Source organism: Raphanus sativus, chromosome 7 (genome assembly GCF_000801105.2).
Source record: "Raphanus sativus cultivar WK10039 chromosome 7, ASM80110v3, whole genome shotgun sequence".
NCBI lineage: Eukaryota > Viridiplantae > Streptophyta > Magnoliopsida > Brassicales > Brassicaceae > Raphanus > Raphanus sativus.
In genome coordinates, this window is record NC_079517.1 from 15,309,559 (window position 1) to 15,330,586 (window position 21,028).

Below are 21,028 nucleotides of genomic sequence, written 5' to 3' on the forward strand. Positions count from 1 at the left end.
CAAAAGACGATGTGCTATTGTACAATCTCATGTTCAAGAGAGGTAAGTGAAGAGGAAGGCGATTAATAACAATTGAACCTGAAGAGCCCCCGAGAAGGACAAGGCTCAAGCTATTCTGTAAATAAAGAAGGAGGTGAAATCGAGGAGCTGCTGCTTATTTGTACAGAGAAGCTTTCGAATGGCCCAGAAGGTTCTCAAAATTTTGGAAATAGATAAAAAACATGCGACTTCACTGGGGATCGAACCCAGAATCTCTGGTTTCGTAGACCAGCGCCTTATCCATTGGGCCATGAAGTCAATTACGTCTAAACATTGGTGTTATAACAATCTAACATGGAAGGCAATGATAGATAAAATAAATTAAGTTGGAAGTCTGGATTACATTAAAACCGATCATTCAAGACATCTCCCACTCACTAAAGAGATTCCGAGATTATGTGATAGCATATTACCCTATGGAAGGAAATAAGGCTGCTGATAGAGTAATAAATGAGACTTCTTCTTTCTTGAATTATGTCTCTAAATTGTATTCTATAGTGTCATCTTGGTGAAAGTCTACTGTGGAAACTGATAAACACTGAGTAAGAATGATTTAGAGATGAATGAAAGCTGTTGTTGAGAAAAAAAAAAAACTCTCACAACCTAGGTTATATGGAAGCTTCATCAGACGTCCGCTTTCCGCTTCAGAATTGGAATCGGAACCTTGTGGAAGCTTACGGAATTTCGTTTCCAAAAAGCTTCTAAAATATTCTCTTAAAAAACACGTTAAGCTTACGATTCTATTTTGGAATCACGTTTCCGTTTTTTTAGACCTAATAGCATAAACCAATAAAAATATGAAATCATAGTTTTTAATATATATAGAATTAAAGTTTTAATTGTATAAAATTCAAATTTAATAGTAACGATATATAGAGAATAAAAATATACAAATATTTAAACTAATACTATAAATTATCTTTATGCATTGAGGTTTTATTAAAGATATAGAATATATTGAAATATATTGTGTCAATTATTTATGAAGTATCAAAATAATTGGTTTAATTTTTTCTTTTAAACTCAATTTATGTGTATTTCCACATTTTTAGTATGAAATCATTTCAAAATTATTATAGATGAATACATTCTTTATTTTAAATTAAAATCATATAACTTTTAATCTTAAATTTTATAAAATTTTCTTATATATATGTAACGGATCTTCTTATAACTTTTACTTTGACAAGTACACTACAACGGATCTTCTCCAACATGATGAAGATAATAAACCTATGTTTTTGTCATATAAAACCACTCTTTGTCGATATGTACCTTTGGATGATCAGACATAGTACTACTGGCGAGCATAGAGATACAAAAATATAATCAAATTCTCATATTTTCTTCTCTTCAAAGACGGCTTATGGCATTTGTATGAAGTTTGATGAAACCTTCTTTTAAACATTGAAAAAGTGATATGCATCTCACACCCAAAGAATTCGCTAATAATCATAAACGACAATGAAATGGAAGATCATAATTACCTTTTCTTTCGACCGCAATTACCTTTTCTCCTATGTGATACATCAGCACCTTCACAATTATAAGTATCTTTGTCCTCCCTCTATATTTTTTGCACTATTTGCAAAGGTACAAAAATAAATCAGAGATATCTGTTGTATGATGTTTTTTTCAATTATCCATTCCCCCCGACAGAGCATTGTAAATATCTAATCTTTTTCCATCTGTCATTTGTTTCTGATAAACAATTTCATCTCGAGAACTTTGCGATATTCCATTGCTTCCTCTTACAAAAAACAAGTTGTAAGTAAATTGCCGTACTCAATTTTGATAAATTGATGTATAATAAACAAGTTACAAGTAAACACATTCTAAGTAAATACAAAGAGATGAAAAAAATGCATAGTAAGTAAACACGTTGAAAGTAAATTGCATGACAAACAAACATGTTCCAAAATATAGTAGTTTAATACACACGAATAAAATATTATCTGAGAATAATCTTTATCTTCATAATGAGAAATGTTGAAATATTATTGAACGAATTTAATTCTCTTGTTGGACTTTGATTTCATCTCTTTCATTGCTTTGAAATGGTATATTTAAGTTAAAATCAAGAAAAGCCATGTATGAAGTTTCACTAAAAACTGAAAAGATGTCTTAGTATAGAATATTTTGGGAACATGACTACAATAGTTTTGACTACAAACAAAAGAGGTACACACTTTTTACTATTATTCTTGAGAAAATTATATGTATTGTAAACAAGAATTGAGATGGAAAACTTATATCAGTTATGTTGACTTCAAGTCGAGACACATTACATTTTGTAAATCAAAAAGGAACGATAAGCTTTATTGTTTTGGGAACTTGTGATCGACATGCTATTTACTTATTGCTTCGCTGGAATGGTGGGATCAACACATGGCTCCCGAGTTTTTGGAAACTTCTATGCGAAATAATTTAATGTTTCCTTATCTTACAGAAGGGAAAATATTATCTTCTAGATTTTGGTTATACAAACTGTGGTTATTTAGCTCCATATTGAAAATAAAGAATATAAATACTCAATACCATCTCCAAGAACTTTAAATAGTGAACCTAAAAACCCATAAAGAAACTTTTAACAAATGGCATGTGTTACAATGTTCAATTGTTGAATATATGTTTAGTTTTTGGAAGGAAAAAATGGAGGGTTTAAATTAATTTTGAAAATATAACATTTAAATGCAAATAAATGTTATATTTGTAATAATGGATTCTACAACTTTATGTGTTGGAAAAAATTAAAGAATTGACTTCGAAGAATAGGATATGGGAAGGGACACTAGAGATATGCATCTGAATGTGAACAATTATTCAGACGATGAGAGTTATGAACAAGTGAACCATAAATTTAAGATCATATCGCTGAACAAATCCAGATTGGTAAAAGACATGATTCCTGTTGACTATAAATTTGTATGTGTTGTTTTTATTAAATAGTTATAAATTTTGATTATGGAGACATGGAGAAGTACTAATATAAATTAAAGTTTTTGTGAAGAGAATAGATAAGCTATTTGTGTCTGGTTATGGTTATGCAGGTAATACATATTAAGGAAAGAGATATGGATTCTAAACCATATGAATAAATAAACTTAATTACATCATTTTAGAAAATAATTTTTAAATTATGCTAAATCAAAATACTCATTATTTTTGTTAGTTAACATTTTTCGCAATTAAGACTTCATTCAAACACAAAATTGAATATAAAGGTGGAATACATTAGACGGCCTAAGGCCTCCATAGATAATTAGCCCCACACATGGGGAGATCAAACCCCAACACATGGATACTAAAAACAATGAGATCCAATCTTTACTAAGCTAGACAAACCGAAAGACCTGAAACACATAATATCTTCAACACAAAAAATCTGATTTAAAAAACCTAGAAAATAAGTTTGAGAAGAGCCAAATCCTCGTTCAGTCTACTGAAACGAAAACATAAAAATCCTATTATAAAGCTTTCATTAAAAAGCCCAAAGAGCCGAAACCAACGACAAAAGGGATATGAAGCCACACTCTTCTACAAGACCAAGGCAAATAAGAACTAGAAATCAAATTTCGTCAAGACATTAAATAAACAGATCACCGAAAAAGCGCAAAGACGAACATTTGGTTACCATTTTATAAGAACAATTATTTTAATTTTAGAAGAACACTTTACCCTCTACGTTTTTCTTATTAATTATTTTCATATTCTATTTCTAGTTCTCTTGTCATTTTTCTTGTTTCCGAAAAAATCACTACCCAATCTATATATTTTGGTAATACATCTTTATATATATATCAACCTTTACATACTGATAGCAAGAGATTTTTTGGATGAAAATTATTTATTAGTTTCTTATTTCAAAACCAATAAAATCCAGTGCTGTTTTAGGCCAACTCCATTAGAAGTGTTTCTAACTAATCAGAAAATAAATAAATAAAAATGCAAAAAACAATAAAGAGTATCTCGCAGACATCTTGCAGACGAACTTCAAAGAACTCTTTTAAAAATTCTAAGTACAACTTTCACCTTTTAATTGAGAAAATATAAAAATTAAATAAAAATAAATTATTATCAAAACATTAATATAAGCGAACTTTAAAGAACTCTTTTAAAAACTCTAAGTACAATTGTCAATTTTTAGTTGAGCAAATTTATGTACAAAATAAAAAAACTAAATAAAAATAAAATCATTATCAAAATATTAATATATTTTCATCATTAAGAACTTGTGTAGGTATTTTTACCTTTGGAGGTGCTATAATTCTCAAAATAAAAGTGAAAATCATGTTTTGTTTTGTTTTGCTCCATCTTTTTTTTTTAACTAGGTGTTTTCCTGCACCATGTGCAGTAAAAGAATTTTAAAATATTTTTTAATAGATAAATATAAATTATATTTAATTTTTTATTAATATTATAAATTTTCTTTTTCTTATCAATATTTTAATATAAATTTGATTTAACTGAACACTAAAATTAAGATAAAAACAATTTTGTTTATTTTGAATTATATTTAAGAATGTGCATGTATATATTTAAAATTATAATCGTAGGTAGATTTTTCTATCTATTTATTATAATTAAATATATTAAATAAATATGTAAAATTGCATAATTGTCAAAAAATAAAATTAAACAATATTTATAAAATCTGTAGATATATAAGCAAATAATTATTTTACGATTTAATTTGATTTTATGATTTAATTTTTATAATTTTCTAGAAATATGTATAAATTTTTGAAATATTTTCAGTTTAAATTATATTTCGAAATTTGAAATGCCATAATTGAATATATTTATTTTAATGATGATTTATGAGTTATTACCATATTTTTAAAAAATCCAAAAATATAAATCGATAATAAATATAATATATGAGTTATTACTATATTTTAAAAATTTACCAAAAAATTAAATTAACATTAAATATAATTGTCCATGTCATATTAATCTATAAGACATGTCATCAATTTTAGTAGTCATATCACAATTATTAATCTAAGTGTTTTCCTGCACCATGTGTAGTGATGAATTTTTTAAAAGTCAAATTTTATATTTAAAATGTAATTTATTAATATTATATATTTTATTGTTTTGACCAATAATTAATATAAATATCATTAATTAAGCATAAAATTAAGAGAAAATATTTTTTTATTTTAAATTATATTTAAGAATATATATGTATATATATAAAGTTAAAATCTTAGATAAAAAAATATTTATTTCATTTGATTAAATGTATTAAATAAACTTGTACAAAATTACTAAAAATCATATAAAATTGTATGGTTATCAAAAATTAAAACTAAATAATATTTATATAATTTGTAGATATCTAAAGGAAACTAATGATATTACGATTTATTTTTTTGTTTACATTCAGAAAAATTAGTAAATTTTAGATAATAAAAATTTTATAATTATAAAAGTAAAATTATATAATATTTCGAAATTCAAAATGTCATATTTGAATATATTTATTTTAGTGATGATTTATGAGTTATTAGCATATTCTACAAAATTTACCAAAAATATAAATCAATATTAAATGTAATATATGAATTATTGCCATATTCTAAAAAGATTTCCAAAAATATATATCAGCATTAAATGTAATTGTCCATGTCATATTTAACCATATGACATGTCATCAATTTTAATAGCCACATCACAATTTATTTTGTGAAAACGATTGTAGAGAAGACATGTGGCAAATCACTTCTCAAATATAAACTAGGGGATTTGGGACATAATCTTACCCTTCTATGTATGTTACACGTAGGGAAGAAAAAAAAATGGAAACAAATAAATAAAATAAAAGGAAAGAAAAAAAAACCGCGGCTGGCCCTATACCAAAACCCGGGAGATTCTTCGGGTTAATTTGCTGAATTGATTTGTCCAGCGAACGGAACAGAACAGAGATCCAAACTCATTTGATCCTTCGTTAAAAAAATCCCAAATAATTCTGCTCTCTTTCGATCAGATTGTTTCTCTTCGATTCAATTGTTCTCCCCGAAATTGAACAAAAATCAAATTCACTTTCTGGGCTTCTACTTTGTCTCTTGTGTTCGATTTAGGTGTCCTGATCGGATTTTCGAATTTGATCTATAGCTAGTGGGGCAAATCTTATAAGTTTGGGGCTTTACTGTTTCGTGGATCGGTAGCCAATACTTTTTTTTTCTATTGTGTGTGTGGGTGGGTGTGGGGAGGGAGGATTGCAATGTTAGAAAGGGGCTAGGGTTAGGGTTTGGAGGTGGTGGATTAGATATGGAGGAGTCTGAGCTTGAAGAAGGAGAGGCTTGCTCTTACAATCTCACTAACGATTTTGGTTCAAGCTTCGACCCTGACAACGATCTCTCTTACATTGTAAGATTGTTTTTTTTTCTTTTAATATTAGTGTCTTATTGTCAACTGGATTATGAACTGTCTCAAGTGCTAATGTTCAAGAAAGGTAATTAGGCGTTTTATAGAGAATTATTGATTCCAAGGATGCATAGACAGAATTGTTGAACGTCTAAACTGATTTTTTTTTTTTTTTAATATTGTTTCGAGAAGGATTTTTATTACAGTGATTTTCTTATCTTAGTTTCTTTGACTTTATATGGTATCACTTTGGTAGGGATATTAATGATGTGTATGCAGTCAATATGGTATGTCCTTTAAATTTTATGGTTTGGTAATTTCATTATGATTCAATCTGCTACGAAAGACCACTTTAATTGCGATTAGATCAGTTTCCCAGATTGTTAAAACTATTTAAGCCTTGGCTGGCTCCTTTTTGGAAGTCTTTAGTTTGCGATTGCCTGCTGCTGTGTTTAGGTTTTTATTCCAGGGATGCGTACAAGGTTGAAGTGGTATGAATGTTTAAATTTTAGGGTTTGGTAATTTTTATTATGATTCAACTGCAACGAACGATACTCCCGAGTTGTTTGCGCCTTGAGCACTTTCCCAGATTGGCATTTTGTTTAGTTTTTATTCCATTGACAAAAGTTTAAACCATTGGTTACATTTTTTTTTTTATAGGTTTTCTTAGAATGTTTCAAATTGCTATTCTGATTTGCTTCAGTAGTATCTAAAACACAAGCTTCACCTAAGCATCCACGCCTTTGAGTCTTTGAATTCGTTATTTTTGCAAGTAATCAATTTTTTGTTTTTTTTCTCTTGTTTGTTTTAAAGGACGACAAGCTTCAAAACATACTTGGACATTTCCAGAAAGACTTCGAGGGCGATTTTTCTGCTGAGAACCTTGGTATGTTCATGCGTGGTAGAAACTCTTCTTCTTCGTTTGGGTCACAAAAGTGTGAAACTAGTCCTTTGTATTTCAATACAGGGGCGAAATTTGGTGGCTATGGTTCTTTCTTGCCAACTTATCAACGTTCCCCTCTTTGGTCTTATCCAAAGACACCAGCAAAACCTCAGAGTTCTGCAGGGACTAGATCTCCCAACATCTTACTAGGGGAGGTATATATTAATCTTTTCTTCTGCAGTTTGCTCTTTGTAGTTTTCTATAATCCCTAATCTCTCAACCTTATTTTCTTCTCTCAGTCCCAGAGTCGTAACGCTTCTTCTTCTAGTGTTCCTAAAAAGGCAAAATCTGAGCTGGCTTCCTCTAGAATTCCCAAAAAATCAATGAAATCCAAGAAACCCAACTCCAGTTCTAGACATGAATCTGCAACCAAGAAACCGGGTGTCTTCAGTAAACAAAACTCCCTGAAGCTTCGGATAAAGATGGGATCAGATAATGTACCAACTGAAAATAATGCCGCTGCGATATATAGTGGCCTCGGACTTGATGTGTCGCCTAATAGTGTTTCTGGTAGTGAAGGGATGAATGGGGAACCTCAAGGTTATTCTCCGTTGGAGTCTCCCTCTCGTATTCTTAATGTGAGAGTTTCCTTGTTTTTGTTTCTATATACTGCAACAGGCTCCTTTGTTTGAAAGGCTTATCGTGTTGATATATTCTTATATATGCAGGTTATGACCTCCCTTCCTGTGGATCCTTGTCAGTTGCTATCTCCTCTCTCTAATGACCTGATTCGGTTCATCGAGAGGGAAAAAACCGAGAAGGGATATAAGCATACATCTCCATCCAGACTTTTCATTGAGAGTTCTTCTGCTATGGCGAACCGTCCAGAACCCCAAAAGGCTGTGGAGGATCCGTCAGTGGAGAAGAAAAGAAAGATGCTGGAGAGGAATAACTTGTCTGCTGAGACAAATGTCCGCAGTAAGAAGGGCCTATTAGATGGAACTGATGGCTCCGTCAAGAAGCCAACGGAAACAAACACATCATATCCTTCTGGTACTGAGAAAGAAACAGCCAGTGGTAAATTATTTGATGCATCCAAAGAAAACTACAATGGCACAGTTAGGGTAGAAATGGTGGGTGATGTGGAGAGAATTCATAAAGATCTTGAGCCGCATCATGTGAATCCAAAAACTAGTTCAGCTGGAAGTGTTCGGGAAGATAAAAAGACTAGATTTGGTCATGATGATGCTTCAGGATGCTCAAGGAAAGAACACAAAGGAAGCAAAGCTCCTGATTTAGTCAAAAAGGAAACAAAAGCGTCAAAGCTGAAAACTGGTCATAAGGCGGAGCCAGAACATTGGTCAACAAAACAGATGTCTGATCAGATAGAACGGGAGCCACAGTCTTCATCGAAGTTTAGGGAACATAAAAGTTCTGTTGTTTATGAAACAAAGATGAATGGTCAAGCTGAGAAGAAGGAAGTGGCAACCTTGAAACCACATAGTGGTGGCAAAAAAGCTGAGGACACTTACAAAGACTTTTTTGGAGACATGGATGACTCAGAGGAAGATGTGGAACAGAATTGTTCGTTGGAGGTAAAAGATGTCCCCGTATCGAAAAAGGGACTTCCGACCTTAGAAGATATGCCGGAAAAGTCGAGAGTCCCACTGACAGAATCGCAGAATGTTGGTCCTGGACCCTTAGTGGGCAAACTTGGTAGTGATCCCGTGGTCATAGAAGAAAATTGGGTTGCTTGTGACAAGTGTGGACAGTGGCGGCTTCGTCCTTTTGGCGTCATCCCAGTCCTTCCTGAGAAATGGATGTGCAGGATGCTTGATTGGCTGTGAGTTTTTTTAATTAATTCTCTATTATTTGTCATATTATTATTTTTCGTTGTGATATATTGGCTGGTTGTCCTCATGTGTGTTTGATTTCCTTTGTCAAAATGTGTGTTTCAGCCCTGGTATGAACGATTGCAATGTTCCTGAAGATGAAACAACGAAAGCTCTGTATGCGATGTATCAGATTCCTGCACCTGACAGCCAGGCTCCAATGCAGAGTAATCCCAGTGGCCTTAAACCTCAGTTTAATCAAGGAGATGATAACACAAAAAAGAAGAGGAAGGGTTTTAAAAAGTTGGACAATGGAATGGTTAAAGAAGCTTCTCGAACTGCAGAAGCGAGCAAGAAGAGTATCCTACCACCAGCAAGAAATGGAATCATGCGCAATTCGCATGGACTTAGTGACTTGGCTGACGAAGAGAGACAGAAACATAAACAGAAAGAGAAAGGAAAAGGAGTGGAATACCACTCTGATGACTCGAGGATCTTGAAGATGAATAACAAAAGGAATGCAGATCAAGAGAGTTCTATGCTGGCCAAGAAAATGAAGATTGAAAGTTTTCTGTTTCCTGATGAAGGAGGAGCTTCAGACAGTGGTGTCCCTGTGGCGTCAGCAGATAAGAAGCACAAGCCTCGAGCCTCCTCTAAGATTCCAAAAGAGGAAGGAGGAGCTTCAGACACAGGGAACAGCAATAGCACAGGGGGCAGTAAAAAGAGGAAACTGAAAGAAAGCCATGGTTCTCCTCAGGTGTACGGTGAGAACAAAAACCATGAAGGAAAGAAAGCTCGAGTTCTTAAAGAAGAAATGGAGCCAAGCTTTTCTCATGGCAATGGAAAGTCGGAAAAGAAAAACAAAAGTCACTCAAAAAGAGAGTACCGACATGTTGCAGCCACCTCTAGCTCTTCTCATAAACCCATAAACAGCTCCCACGAAGTTAAATGTTCGCCTGTTGAGTCGGTGTCATCCTCACCTATAAGAAAGAAGAAAGAAGAATCTTATGAAGGTGAAGGTGGGAGTGATAGATCGCAAACGCGGACAAAGGACAAACATGGATCCCATGAGTCTTCTCTGCGTGATGTTTGTGATAATAAAGGATCTTTGAAAGCTAAAGAGCGCGCTGAACCTTCTCTGGATGCCAATTTAGAGAATGGTGGCCACAAGGATTCACCACTAAAATTGGATCATATTCATGGTGAAGGAAAGCAATCTAGCGATCATCATCATCGACGTAGCAATGATTCTTTGGCGAAGAAGTCAGGAAAAGGTTCCTCTTCTCGGTCCAAAGACAAGAACCAAAGCATTAAGTCTGATTCACGGGATGGTCCGAGACATATTGAAAAGAAGATATACGATGGTAGTCCAGACACTAGAGTAGACATGGTCGTGAAACCAAACATTCCAAAACCTTATGACGTTGAAAGAGTATCAGAAAGGAGTAACAGAGCAGATCTAACTTCTCCATCACGGCCACCATCTAGAGGTGATTCTTCCTGTAAGAAAGTCGAAAAATGCGGCCCATCAGCTGGTAATAATAGTATCCAAGCTGATGATGTGACAAAGGCAACAGCCCAGATAAGAAGGAAAAACGAGCCTTCTCCAAGCCCCTTGCGCAAGGAAGTAACATCTGTGCAAACCGCCCATAATATTTTGAAAGAAGCTACAGACTTGAAACATAGAGCTGATCGCCTCAAGGTTTTTCTCATAATTCAGTTGCAGTGTTATCTCTTCTGATCTTGTATTCTCTTCTCATGGTCTTGCTTTTGTTGCTGCTGCAGAAGTCTTTGTCAAACCTTGAGTTCATTGAGCTTTACTTCCAAGCTTGCCTCAAGTTTCTTCATGGTGCTTTTCTCTTGGAGATGAGCAGTAACGAGAGTGCCAGACAAGGAGAGACAATGATCCAATCTACGAGTATTTATACCAGCACAGCGCATCTCTGCGGGTAATTTAGAACTGCAGAGTAAAAAAAAAGGGAAAACGTTCTTTACCATTTGTAATCAATGTAAAACCTCTTTTTTCATGATAGATTTTGTGCCCGTGAGTATGAGAAGTCTAGAGAGATGGGAGCTGCTGCTCTGGCGTACAAATGCATGGAGGCCGGGTATATGAGAGTGGTCAATTCCTCCTACACCAGTGCTAATAGATATCGAAATGAATTACAGACTTCTTTGCAAATAGTTCCTCCAGGTAAGCTAGTCTGATATGGTGATGTTTTGAAATATTCTTCACATTGTAACCTTCTTGTCAACTGCCTTTTAGGTGAGTCTCCTTCCTCTTCTGCTTCGGATGTTGATAACGTGAACCATCCAGCAGCAGTAGACAGAGTTGGCAATTCAAGGTGCACCAGTTCTCCTTTAGTTGCTGGGAACCACGTCGTTTCTGCGCAAAACCGCTCTAATATCTTACGTATGATTCAATTTGTAAGTTCATTAATGGCCCTTGCAAGTTCCCTTTTGCCAACAGCTAAATTGGAAGATGCATTGATGTGTGCTTCGTTTGCTTTGCAACGTTGACACTCTTTGCACCTAAGCTAAAGTGTGATTAATCTCTCAGCTAATCTCTACTGTTTGCAGGCTCAGAACGTGAATTTGGCAATGGATGCATCGAGGAAATCACGTGTGGCATTGGCAGCTTCTATTGAAAACCTGGAGGAGGCCGAACAACAAGGAGAGGGAATTCTATCCATTAAAAGCACTCTTGATTACAACTTTCAAGACTTGGAGGGGTTGCTACGTTTAGTGAAGCTTGCAATGAAAGCCAATAACCGGTGAAAGACAGCCGAAATGGCTTATTTGCGAAAATTGAGAAGAAGAAGAAGAGGCAAAAGAATCCTCTGTTGCCTTGCGGCTCTGCTTGCGTTTTGAGCTTTCGTTTTGGATCCCATAATCATTTTGTACAAATCCATGAAGAGTTCCGCTTACAGAGTCTGCTATGAACAGCTTTCTGGTAAACCAAGGAAGCAACTTGACAGTTGACTCCATCAGATACTTCTCTTATTCTACCGAAGAATGCCTCTTCTCCAGCTAATTATCCAAGAACCATGTATGGAGTATGTATACAGAGCAACCAAGGTGTAACTTCTGGTACTGGATTCTCTATTTCTCGATCTCAAGACAGAGAAAGCCGTTCTCCCAGTATCAGGTCAGTCAGTATATCTGTAACAGCTCTGGTCCATAGGTTGCCATTCTTTTTTTTTCTGTAAAATCTCTGGGCTGAAACTTAAGTTAGATTATTCTTTTGCAGATTGTATTCTATATAAAACCATTTAGGGTATTACAAAGAAAGGAAATAATAAGATTAGAAGAGTTTGGAGTAATAGTAGATCTTCCTGTAGTGGTGGATAGGCTTTTTGAGTTTTAGGAGGTAGAAAGATTTTATTGATTTTACATCTCTTTAAGTTAAATATTATATTTACCCCAAAACACCAAATCTGATGTTCCTTTGTTGCTCTTTCTCTTGGTGCAGTGTTGTCTTTTCGTTTTTGTAGATAACAAAGTAAAAGAAAGTTACAAATAGAGTTCCGCGGCCTTGGAGAACGGCTTTCTCTGGGTTACCAATAACTTCCTTATCTGATTTTAAGTTGCAGTTTTCCGGCAAAGTTCTGAAACAGGCTTTGGTTCCTCTTATCTTTGTCGTATCTTAACTAATAGTATGTTTTTTTACTGGAAATCCTCAGCTCATGAGTGTATGTATGCCTTCTCTGGTTTGAATGGCCTTAATGTAGAAACTGTACATTGTTCATCAAATATATATAAGTGAGAATCTTACAGTCATCTGGTTCTAGACTATCTTACTAGTTACCTCCAAGCTATTTTGTTTTTTTTTCTTCCTTAATTTCGAAACCTTTGCAATGTGTGTACTCAAACATTGGTGGAGCAATTATATCACCAATAATCTCTGCAAGAGCAAGATCCGTCTTTAAAATGGTGAAATCTATTACAGTCTCTTACAACAATCTCTCTACCGTATAGCTTTGAGATCATCTTCATCACAAGATGACAATCCCCACAGATTCTGAGGTTCTTGATGATCCTCACCGGGGTTCCAGGCCTCGTCTTCATCAAACAGAAGGCGATTGCCAATTTCTCACTGTGGTAAGACAAAGCCTTCGCTTTGCCTTCCTCATCAAGATCACGTAAAACCTCTTTGGTGTCCGAAACATATCCAGCTTCTTCTCTCAGCCTCTGCATTACCTCATCGAGCATAGCGTAAATACCTTCGCTTTCTTCTTGAGACTCGTCTCCTACAACAAACTCGTAAATCACGCCATCTAATTCAACGGAGCTGCATCCCGGAACTTTCTTAATACCTTTCACCTGTAGAATGAATCTGCAGTTAGTTCAGAAACCATATAAACAGTTTTAGCAAAGAGTTGGGAAGTAGTTTGGTATTTGCCTCCATTTCTTGTCTGATACGCTTAACTTCTATCCACCTCCCTGTTTTGGCATAGACATTTGACAAAAGCACATAGGCTCCGCTGTTCATGGGATCTAGCTCGATGAGTCGCTTGAGTGCAGCTTCGCAAGTCTTGACATCACCAAGCATTCTCGATCCGCTTAAGAGAGACCCCCATATGAGTTCATCAGGCTCCATAGGCATAGAGGCTATTAAGCTCTCTGCTTCTTCGACCAAACCAGCTCTTCCGTAGAGATCAACCATACATCCATAATGATGGATCGACGGAGTGATACCGAATCTCTCAATCATCATCGCAAAGTACGACCTTCCTTCGTCTATAAGACCACCATGAACACAAGCACCGAGAACACCCACGAAAGTCACAGAGTTTGGGTTTATGTTGTTAACAGTCGTCATCTCAGAGAACAGCTGGAAGCACTCTTCTGTCAGGCCGTGCATCGCTAAGCAACAAATCATCGCACTGTAAGCTTTGACGTCTTTCTTGCCTCCCAAGGCATTAAAAACCCGTTTCGCTCTCTCGAGACTTCCGCATTTGGCGTACATGTCAACGAGAGACGTACCCAAGACGACGTCAATCTCCACACTGTACTTATCCACGTAAGCATGGACCCATTCCCCTTGCTCAAGCGCGCCCAATCTCCCACACGCGGAGAGCACAGCCGACAGAGTGAACTCGTTCGGTCTGACGAAAGCAGCTCGGTTTTTTCCCGGTGACTGCATATCTCGGAACAAGTCAAGAGCTTCTCTGTTCCTCCCGCACGCGACGTACCCGTTGATCAAACAGCTCCAGGAGATAACGTTTCTCTCAGGCATTTCGTCGAACAGTTTCCGCGCAGCGTCGACCAACCCCGCTTTGGCGTACGCGTTCACCACCGAGTTCCACGCTGGTAAATCTTTTGAGAGGGAGTGATCGAAGACCCGCTGAGCTGAGGCCAAGTCGCCGCAGGAGGAGTACATGTTGAGGAGAGAAGTGCGGACGAAGGGGTCAGCGTGGAGACCAAAGAGAAGGATCTGAGCGTGGGTTCGTTGGCCGAGAGGGAGATGAGTGGGGTCGTGGAAAGAAGGGAGGAGAAAAGGGAAAGTGTGAAAGTCGGGTGTGACGCAGTGGCGGCGCATGCGGAGGTAGACGGAGATTGGAGAATGTGGGGAGAGATTGTGATTGTGAAGAGTGGCGCGAATGATGAGGTTCCATAGGAAAGACTCGAGCTTTAGATGTCGAATATGAAAAATCGGGGTTATAGACATTTTACATGCTCTCGTTAGTAACGTTTCTCAGGTTGTCATTTTCTGATGCATCCACACTCACCGGACAAGACAACGTCGGAAACAATCTTATGTCTCTGTTCACTATCTTGTTGCTTGCAAGTCTCGGTACAATTCCATATATCAAAAGGTTGATGTTTCAAGACTAGGCCAAATCACATTGTGGGGAATCCAAAAATCCAATCGCACCGAACCGAAATATGGAAACCGAAATCGAGTTTCATAACTAGATCGATTCTATATATAACCAAAGAATGAAACCAAACTCATAACAGAATGAGTAATTAAGTTTTAAAAATACAGAATATATATTAAACTATCAATTATATTTAGTTTCTAAACTAAATATCCTAAAAATTATTTTTGTAAACCGAACTATCCAAAATATTCATACCGAATTAACATGTCCTCTATCGGTAGAGAATCAACTCTCACATTATCGTTCTGCTGCATCTAACCCGTCCTCTAGACATCTTTGAAAGACAGGAAATATTATTTGTTTAAAATTGTCTAAATTACCTAATTTTAAATATAAACAGTTGAATTATTTTACATATAAGAATTCCTGAATTATCTGATATTATTATAATTTTATCTGTTACTTAAACAAAGACTATTACAATTTTTATAAATATCAACTTCAGATACGAATGGTGTAACATAAACCAAAATATATTGAACTAAAACTCATAAACACGCTATTTTAACCTTCAACTTCTAGTCAAACACGAATAAATCTCATACTTTCGTTGACCAAGTCATTTCAATCTCGTCAAAATTCAACCCTTTAACACCGTTAATTATATTTAACAGTTGACTTTTAATGAGGCTAAAATGGCTTAATCAACAAAAATATGAGATTTCTTGTTTCTAAATTTAAAAGTTAAGGATTAAAATTACTTATTTAAAACTATCTTAATTAAAAATTATTGTTTTTCTTTTTTTATAACAAAATTATAGATTTTCATATTTGTTAGAGTGACTAACTTAATAAATCATGTTCAAATAAGCTTGGATATAATATTCTAAAACCCTAAGCACATTTTTTTAGAAGAATGATCACATATACTGAATAGAAGATGTACAAAAGAAGTGAAAAAGAAAGAAGGCAAATGTGTGAAGACATCTCCGACTGACTATGGTAACGACTTCCACATGGCAGTTGTCGGAGATCCCTTTCACGTACTTGCCTTCGTCTTTTTTTTTTTTTTGGTCTAAATGTTAAGTTTAAATATACAATCTCTAACAATCAATTAATGACAGGATGTAATGTTCAACTTGCCTTCGTCTTTAATTAGATGTAGGTTTTCTACTCTATACATTAGTGTTTGATCTTTAATGAATGTGTGAATTACGGTGAATGTCTAATTAGTGATTTATTATTAAAGTCATAATCAGACATCCAGTGTAATCTATACTATTAAAGCAGGATTCTATTGTATTTTTTACCTAAATCTGTCATTTCTTTAACTAACATTGCTTATTTCATTAAGGACAATCAAATAATATTATAACACATTTTATTGGGTCATTTTTTTGGATCCAGCCCACTGTCCACACCATCTCCTTAGGCCATTTGGACCGATTAAGAAATCAGATCCAATTCTTATTTTTTTTCCAAGTTCAAATAATTTATTTTCAATCATTCTTAATATTTTGTGTACTGAACAAAAATTAATAATAATAATTTATTATATTTTTTCTTTTTAATATAATTTAAACATTCATAAAAAAATTTGAATTTTTCATTGAAAAGTATAAATCTTTACTAAAAGTATATAATTTTTTTATTAAAAAATTAACCACATAATAAAATCAATATATCAGAGTTATACCAACTTAATTCATTAAAAATAAAGTTTAGTTTTCTAAACATAAATACTCATTAGACCTGGACGTTCGGGTACCTATTCGGGTACGGATCGGTTCTTTTGGGTATCGAGTTTTCCGGGTTTTGAAATTAAACCCTATTCGGGTATTATAAAATTTTGGGTCGGGTTCGAATCGGGTCTTTCCGGATTCGGACGAGTTCGGTTCTCATGCATAAGAACCTGGAAAATAACCAAATAACCAAAATATCTAAAATGGGTTCGGTTATTTGTACTCAAAGTAACCAAAGTATCTGATTCGTTTCAAATTTTTGTATCTAAATTATTTAAAAGTAACCAAAAATATACATTTTATACAGCATTTTTGGGTAAAATTTTATCCAAACTATCATATTTTATCTAAAAATACTCAAAAGTATTGAAAATAACTACTATAGTTAACTTATAATATTAAGTTTTCGGGTCCGGATATTGGTTCTTCGGGTCCGGATATTGTGCTCTGGCCTATACTCTTTTAAAATAGAACACGATAAAAAAAGATAAAAAGCTTAAGTCTTTTATAAAGAAACAAATATATAAAATTACGACATTTACTAAATATTTGTCAATTTAAAAAAATAAAGGAAAATAAATCCGCGCTTTGAAAGCGCGGATCAAAATCTAGTTCACAAGTTAATTAAAGATCAATTATTTATGTACGAAGTTGAAGACCCTACAACTAATTAAGGACGAGAACAAGTACGAGAAAGGGATCTCCAGCAGCTGCTGTGTAGAAACCCGATAAGAAAATCTATAATTTTATTATATAAAAAACAATAATTTTTAATTAAAATAGTTTTAAGTAAGTAATTTTAATCTTTAACTTTTAAATTTAGAACCAAAAAATCTCATATTTTTGTTGACCAAGCCATTTTGACCTCATTAAAAGTCAACCGCTAAATATAATTAATGGTGTTAAATGGTTGAATTTTGACGAGACTGAAATGACTTGGTCAATGAAAGTATACAATTTATTCGTGTTTGACTAGAAGTTGAGAGTTAAAATGGCGTGTTTATGAGTTGAAGATATTTTTGGCTTATTTTCGAAAGCTCAGGATTATTTTGTCAATTTTCTCTTAAATTTTGTAGATAACCAAATGATAATTCCTAGAATCAAAAACCAAAAACTTGAAATATCCTAACCAAAAACCAAACGCCCGAACCCAAGGGATCATACCGGACTCAGTGGTTCACACGCTGAACCAGTAGATGGTTGGTTTTGTAAAGAACACAATTTATGGGTGTAAAAATGTAAATATCAGATAATTAGTTGTCCTTTATATAAACAAGTGGTAACACAAAACCCTAACTGTCAGTTAGTCCGCTCTCTCCGCCGTCTGCTTCCAAAAATCGACAAACACCAATGGTATGTTATTGCAACCAACTCTCATTGAAATCTAAATACATCTTCTTTTTGTTTTTGAATCTATTTGGTAGTTTCACTCGAAAATCAGCATAAGTTTTAGTATGTGAGGATCGTGGATTTTGTTTGATTTCGTATGAAATACATTTTTGCTTCTTCTAGGTCTGATGTGCCACAATCGTGTTTCTGATGCTTATCTGTGTGTTTGTTTTGACATTTCTGATTGGTAGGCACCGAAAAGAGGAGTGAAAGTGGTTACCAAGAAGAAGACGGTATGCCCTCTATGTTTTTGCTTTGCCTTAAAGCAACTTACTAGCACTGTGAAATCATCTCATTGCTGTGTCTTATGTTTCCTTTCTTTTCTTTACTATTTACAGGAGAAGGTTACTAATCCATTGTTTGAGAGAAGGCCAAAACAATTCGGTATCGGTGGTGCTTTGCCTCCTAAGAAGGACTTGACTCGTTACATCAAATGGCCCAAGTCAATCCGTCTTCAAAGGCAGAAGCGTATCCTTAAGCAGAGGCTCAAGGTCCCTCCGGCTTTGAACCAGTTCACCAAGACTCTTGACAAGAACCTTGGTAACAATGCCTTTCTCTTTCTTTCTTCAACATTGTTTCTCTTTTGTATTTGCATAACTCAGTTACTGTATTATTCTTAATTTGCAGCAACCCAGCTTTTCAAGGTTCTTATGAAGTACAGACCAGAGGACAAAGCGGCCAAGAAGGATCGTCTTTTGAAGAAAGCTCAAGCCGAGGCTGAGGGAAAGCCATCTGAATCCAAGAAGCCCATTGTCGTCAAGTACGGGCTCAACCACGTGACTTACCTCATCGAGCAGAACAAGGCACAGCTTGTTGTCATTGCGCACGATGTTGACCCCATCGAGCTTGTTGTCTGGTTGCCTGCACTGTGCAGAAAGATGGAAGTTCCTTACTGCATTGTCAAAGGAAAATCTCGTCTTGGAACTGTAAAATAGAATTTGACTCCTAGTCTTGTCTCCTTTTCTTTTTCACTCTTTAAACCTTGATTGATGTTGTTCATTTCTCGCATATACTTTGCAGGTCGTTCACCAGAAGACTGCTGCTTGCTTGTGCTTGACTTCTGTCAAGAACGAGGACAAGCTCGAGTTCAGCAAAATCCTTGAAGCCATCAAGGTAATTAAAAAGATGACTCAAAACATAAAATTATCAAGTGACTCCTTGACTTATAGCTTTAACGTGTTTTGGTGTTGAATAGGCAAACTTCAACGACAAGTACGAGGAGTACAGGAAGAAGTGGGGAGGAGGAATAATGGGATCCAAGTCTCAAGCCAAGACCAAAGCTAAGGAGAGGGTTCTCGCCAAGGAGGCTGCCCAGAGAATGAACTAAGCAGAGGGGCACACCATGAAGATGATGAATGTTTTGTTTAGCGATTTCATGGAATGTTTTAAAACTCTATGCTCTCTTACCATCTATGTTTGCACACTTGAGGATAATATGGCAGTTTTGTTTTACTTTCAGCTTTCACGTTAATTTTTTGATGTTGGTATGCAGATTAAAATCATGTTCTCGAAGTTGAAAGTCATAATTTTATTTTATCCGATGAATCATAAGTTAGTAAGTGGAACTTCGCATATACAAAGATGGCGTGTCGTGAGAGAACAAACAATTACTGAAAAGAACAGCTTGAATAGTTAATGGGCTTGAATAGTTAATAGTCCCATTTGTATAATACAGTTAAGGCCCGATAACGATGTGGACCTTCCATGCAGCCCAATTATAACCGCCATAGCTTTGGACTCTCTTCTCGTTCTTCTTCCTCCGGAAATATTTGGAAAAAACCGAGATCGTGATTTAGCTGCTAAAACCCTAATTTCATCGATCTGCTCAATTGTTCTATCGAATCCTTGTTTCCACAACTTCAAGTCAACATGAGGTAGGAATCTTCGCTTCGTCTGCTAATTTTTTAGTTTTTCGTTTCTAACACTCTCTTTTTGTCTTGTCTTTGCAGTAGCAGGCCAATGGAAGAGGATACCAACGTAAGTAAAACCTCTCTTTTACTGATTTCTCGAAGCTATTTTATCTGACATGGCAACCGTCATTACTCTAGTATTGCTTTTTTTAGGGCTCCAACTACTCGATTAGAGCTATTAATTTCGGTAATCTTATGGTTGTAGAGCTTATGCTAGAGAGCAGATACACTGTCCTGAGAATGGTTTTATCTCTCAGAGATGGTCTCATCCATCTATCGAGAGTTATGGCTGTTGTGTGAATTGCGATTGCTTTGATCTTTAGTTAGGATTATTTAGCTCTGTGTTTTGAGATCCCTTTTTGTTCTTTAGAAGGCAATCTTGTGTGTTGAATACATTGATACTCTTTTTTACACTTCTCCTCGAATGTTGATTGTCATCGTCCTTATAATACTTTCTCTACACTTGATTAGCAGGGGAAGACCGAAGAGGAGGAATTCAACACAGGACCCCTTTCTGTTCTTATGATGAGTGTTAAGAACAACACTCAGGTGTTGATCAATTGTCGCAACAACAGGAAACTCCTTGGCCGTGTTAGGGCTTTCGACAGGCACTGCAACATGGTCCTCGAGAATGTCAGAGAAATGTGGACTGAGGTATTCTTTTTTTTTTTTTTTTTTTTGGTATCCTGTTTTATATATGTGGACTGAGTTATATAGAAATCTTTCGCTGCTTACATGGTGTTTCTTTTAGGTACCAAAAACTGGAAAAGGAAAGAAGAAAGCTCTTCCCGTCAACAGAGATCGCTTCATCAGCAAGATGTTTCTCCGTGGTGACTCTGTCATAATCGTCCTCAGGAATCCCAAGTAAGAGAGACATTATAAGAGATGTATCATGTATCTGCTCCTAGTTGTTTCTTCATATGATAACCTCTTGCTTCTTAATTGTTGCATCAACCAAGATACATCTTTGATCATGAGTCTTAAGATCTAGCGTTGCCTTTTATTTTTCACATGTGTTCTGTCTTTTTCTCTT

General features: G+C 35.2%; 4 protein-coding genes and 1 non-coding gene across 6 annotated transcripts; 3 read left to right on the forward strand and 2 right to left on the reverse strand.

Moving 5' to 3' along the window:
* Nucleotides 1-224: 224 nt before the first annotated feature.
* TRNAR-ACG (transfer RNA arginine (anticodon ACG)) lies at nt 225-297 on the reverse strand. The gene has a single exon. It is a non-coding gene; the product is annotated as a tRNA-Arg (tRNA).
* Nucleotides 298-5,863: 5,566 nt separating this feature from the next.
* On the forward strand, nt 5,864-12,906 carry LOC108817116 (cysteine-tryptophan domain-containing zinc finger protein 3). The gene is made up of 11 exons (XM_018589722.2): nt 5,864-6,414; nt 7,225-7,297; nt 7,379-7,509; nt 7,594-7,932; nt 8,023-9,137; nt 9,253-10,828; nt 10,912-11,075; nt 11,160-11,320; nt 11,393-11,553; nt 11,707-12,274; nt 12,599-12,906. The coding sequence occupies exons 1-10, from the start codon at nt 6,316-6,318 to the stop codon at nt 11,902-11,904; spliced, it is 4,017 nt and encodes a 1,338-aa protein (XP_018445224.1). The 5' UTR covers nt 5,864-6,315; the 3' UTR covers nt 11,905-12,274; nt 12,599-12,906.
* A 98-nt stretch (nt 12,907-13,004) lies between these two features.
* On the reverse strand, nt 13,005-15,009 carry LOC108817117 (pentatricopeptide repeat-containing protein At3g62890). The gene is made up of 2 exons (XM_018589723.2): nt 13,529-15,009; nt 13,005-13,449 (listed from the first exon to the last, which is right to left on the reverse strand). Exons 1-2 carry the CDS (start codon nt 14,795-14,797, stop codon nt 13,018-13,020), a joined length of 1,701 nt encoding a protein of 566 aa, XP_018445225.1. The 5' UTR covers nt 14,798-15,009; the 3' UTR covers nt 13,005-13,017.
* Nucleotides 15,010-17,958: 2,949 nt separating this feature from the next.
* Nucleotides 17,959-19,543, forward strand: LOC108817120 (60S ribosomal protein L7a-2). Its single transcript, XM_018589725.1, has 6 exons — nt 17,959-18,049; nt 18,277-18,318; nt 18,424-18,625; nt 18,713-19,011; nt 19,106-19,198; nt 19,281-19,543. The coding sequence occupies exons 1-6, from the start codon at nt 18,047-18,049 to the stop codon at nt 19,410-19,412; spliced, it is 771 nt and encodes a 256-aa protein (XP_018445227.1). The 5' UTR covers nt 17,959-18,046; the 3' UTR covers nt 19,413-19,543.
* A 272-nt stretch (nt 19,544-19,815) lies between these two features.
* Nucleotides 19,816-21,005, forward strand: LOC108817121 (uncharacterized). 2 transcript variants are annotated; one of them, XM_018589727.2, is made up of 4 exons: nt 19,816-19,959; nt 20,035-20,062; nt 20,470-20,649; nt 20,747-21,005. In XM_018589727.2, the coding sequence occupies exons 1-4, from the start codon at nt 19,955-19,957 to the stop codon at nt 20,861-20,863; spliced, it is 330 nt and encodes a 109-aa protein (XP_018445229.1). In that variant the 5' UTR covers nt 19,816-19,954; the 3' UTR covers nt 20,864-21,005. The 2 variants fall into 2 exon arrangements, with proteins under 2 accessions (XP_018445229.1, XP_018445228.1); XM_018589726.2 differs by having other exon boundaries at nt 19,817-19,959; nt 20,467-20,649.
* The last annotated feature ends 23 nt before the right edge of the window (nt 21,006-21,028 follow it).

Coding starts and splice junctions, on each gene's coding strand:
- LOC108817116 (XM_018589722.2), top strand. CDS start 6,316: ATGGAGGAGTCTGAGCTTGAAGAAGGAGAGGCTTGCTCTTACAATCTC. Junction 7,933..8,022: donor CTCCCTCTCGTATTCTTAAT/GTGAGAGTTTCC, acceptor TTATATATGCAG/GTTATGACCTCCCTTCCTGT. Junction 10,829..10,911: donor ATAGAGCTGATCGCCTCAAG/GTTTTTCTCATA, acceptor TTGCTGCTGCAG/AAGTCTTTGTCAAACCTTGA.
- LOC108817117 (XM_018589723.2), bottom strand. CDS start 14,797: ATGTCTATAACCCCGATTTTTCATATTCGACATCTAAAGCTCGAGTCT. Junction 13,450..13,528: donor GTATCAGACAAGAAATGGAG/GCAAATACCAAA, acceptor TTCATTCTACAG/GTGAAAGGTATTAAGAAAGT.
- LOC108817120 (XM_018589725.1), top strand. Junction 18,319..18,423: donor TGGTTACCAAGAAGAAGACG/GTATGCCCTCTA, acceptor TACTATTTACAG/GAGAAGGTTACTAATCCATT. Junction 19,012..19,105: donor GAAAATCTCGTCTTGGAACT/GTAAAATAGAAT, acceptor TATACTTTGCAG/GTCGTTCACCAGAAGACTGC.
- LOC108817121 (XM_018589726.2), top strand. Junction 20,063..20,466: donor CAATGGAAGAGGATACCAAC/GTAAGTAAAACC, acceptor ACACTTGATTAG/CAGGGGAAGACCGAAGAGGA. Junction 20,650..20,746: donor TCAGAGAAATGTGGACTGAG/GTATTCTTTTTT, acceptor TGTTTCTTTTAG/GTACCAAAAACTGGAAAAGG.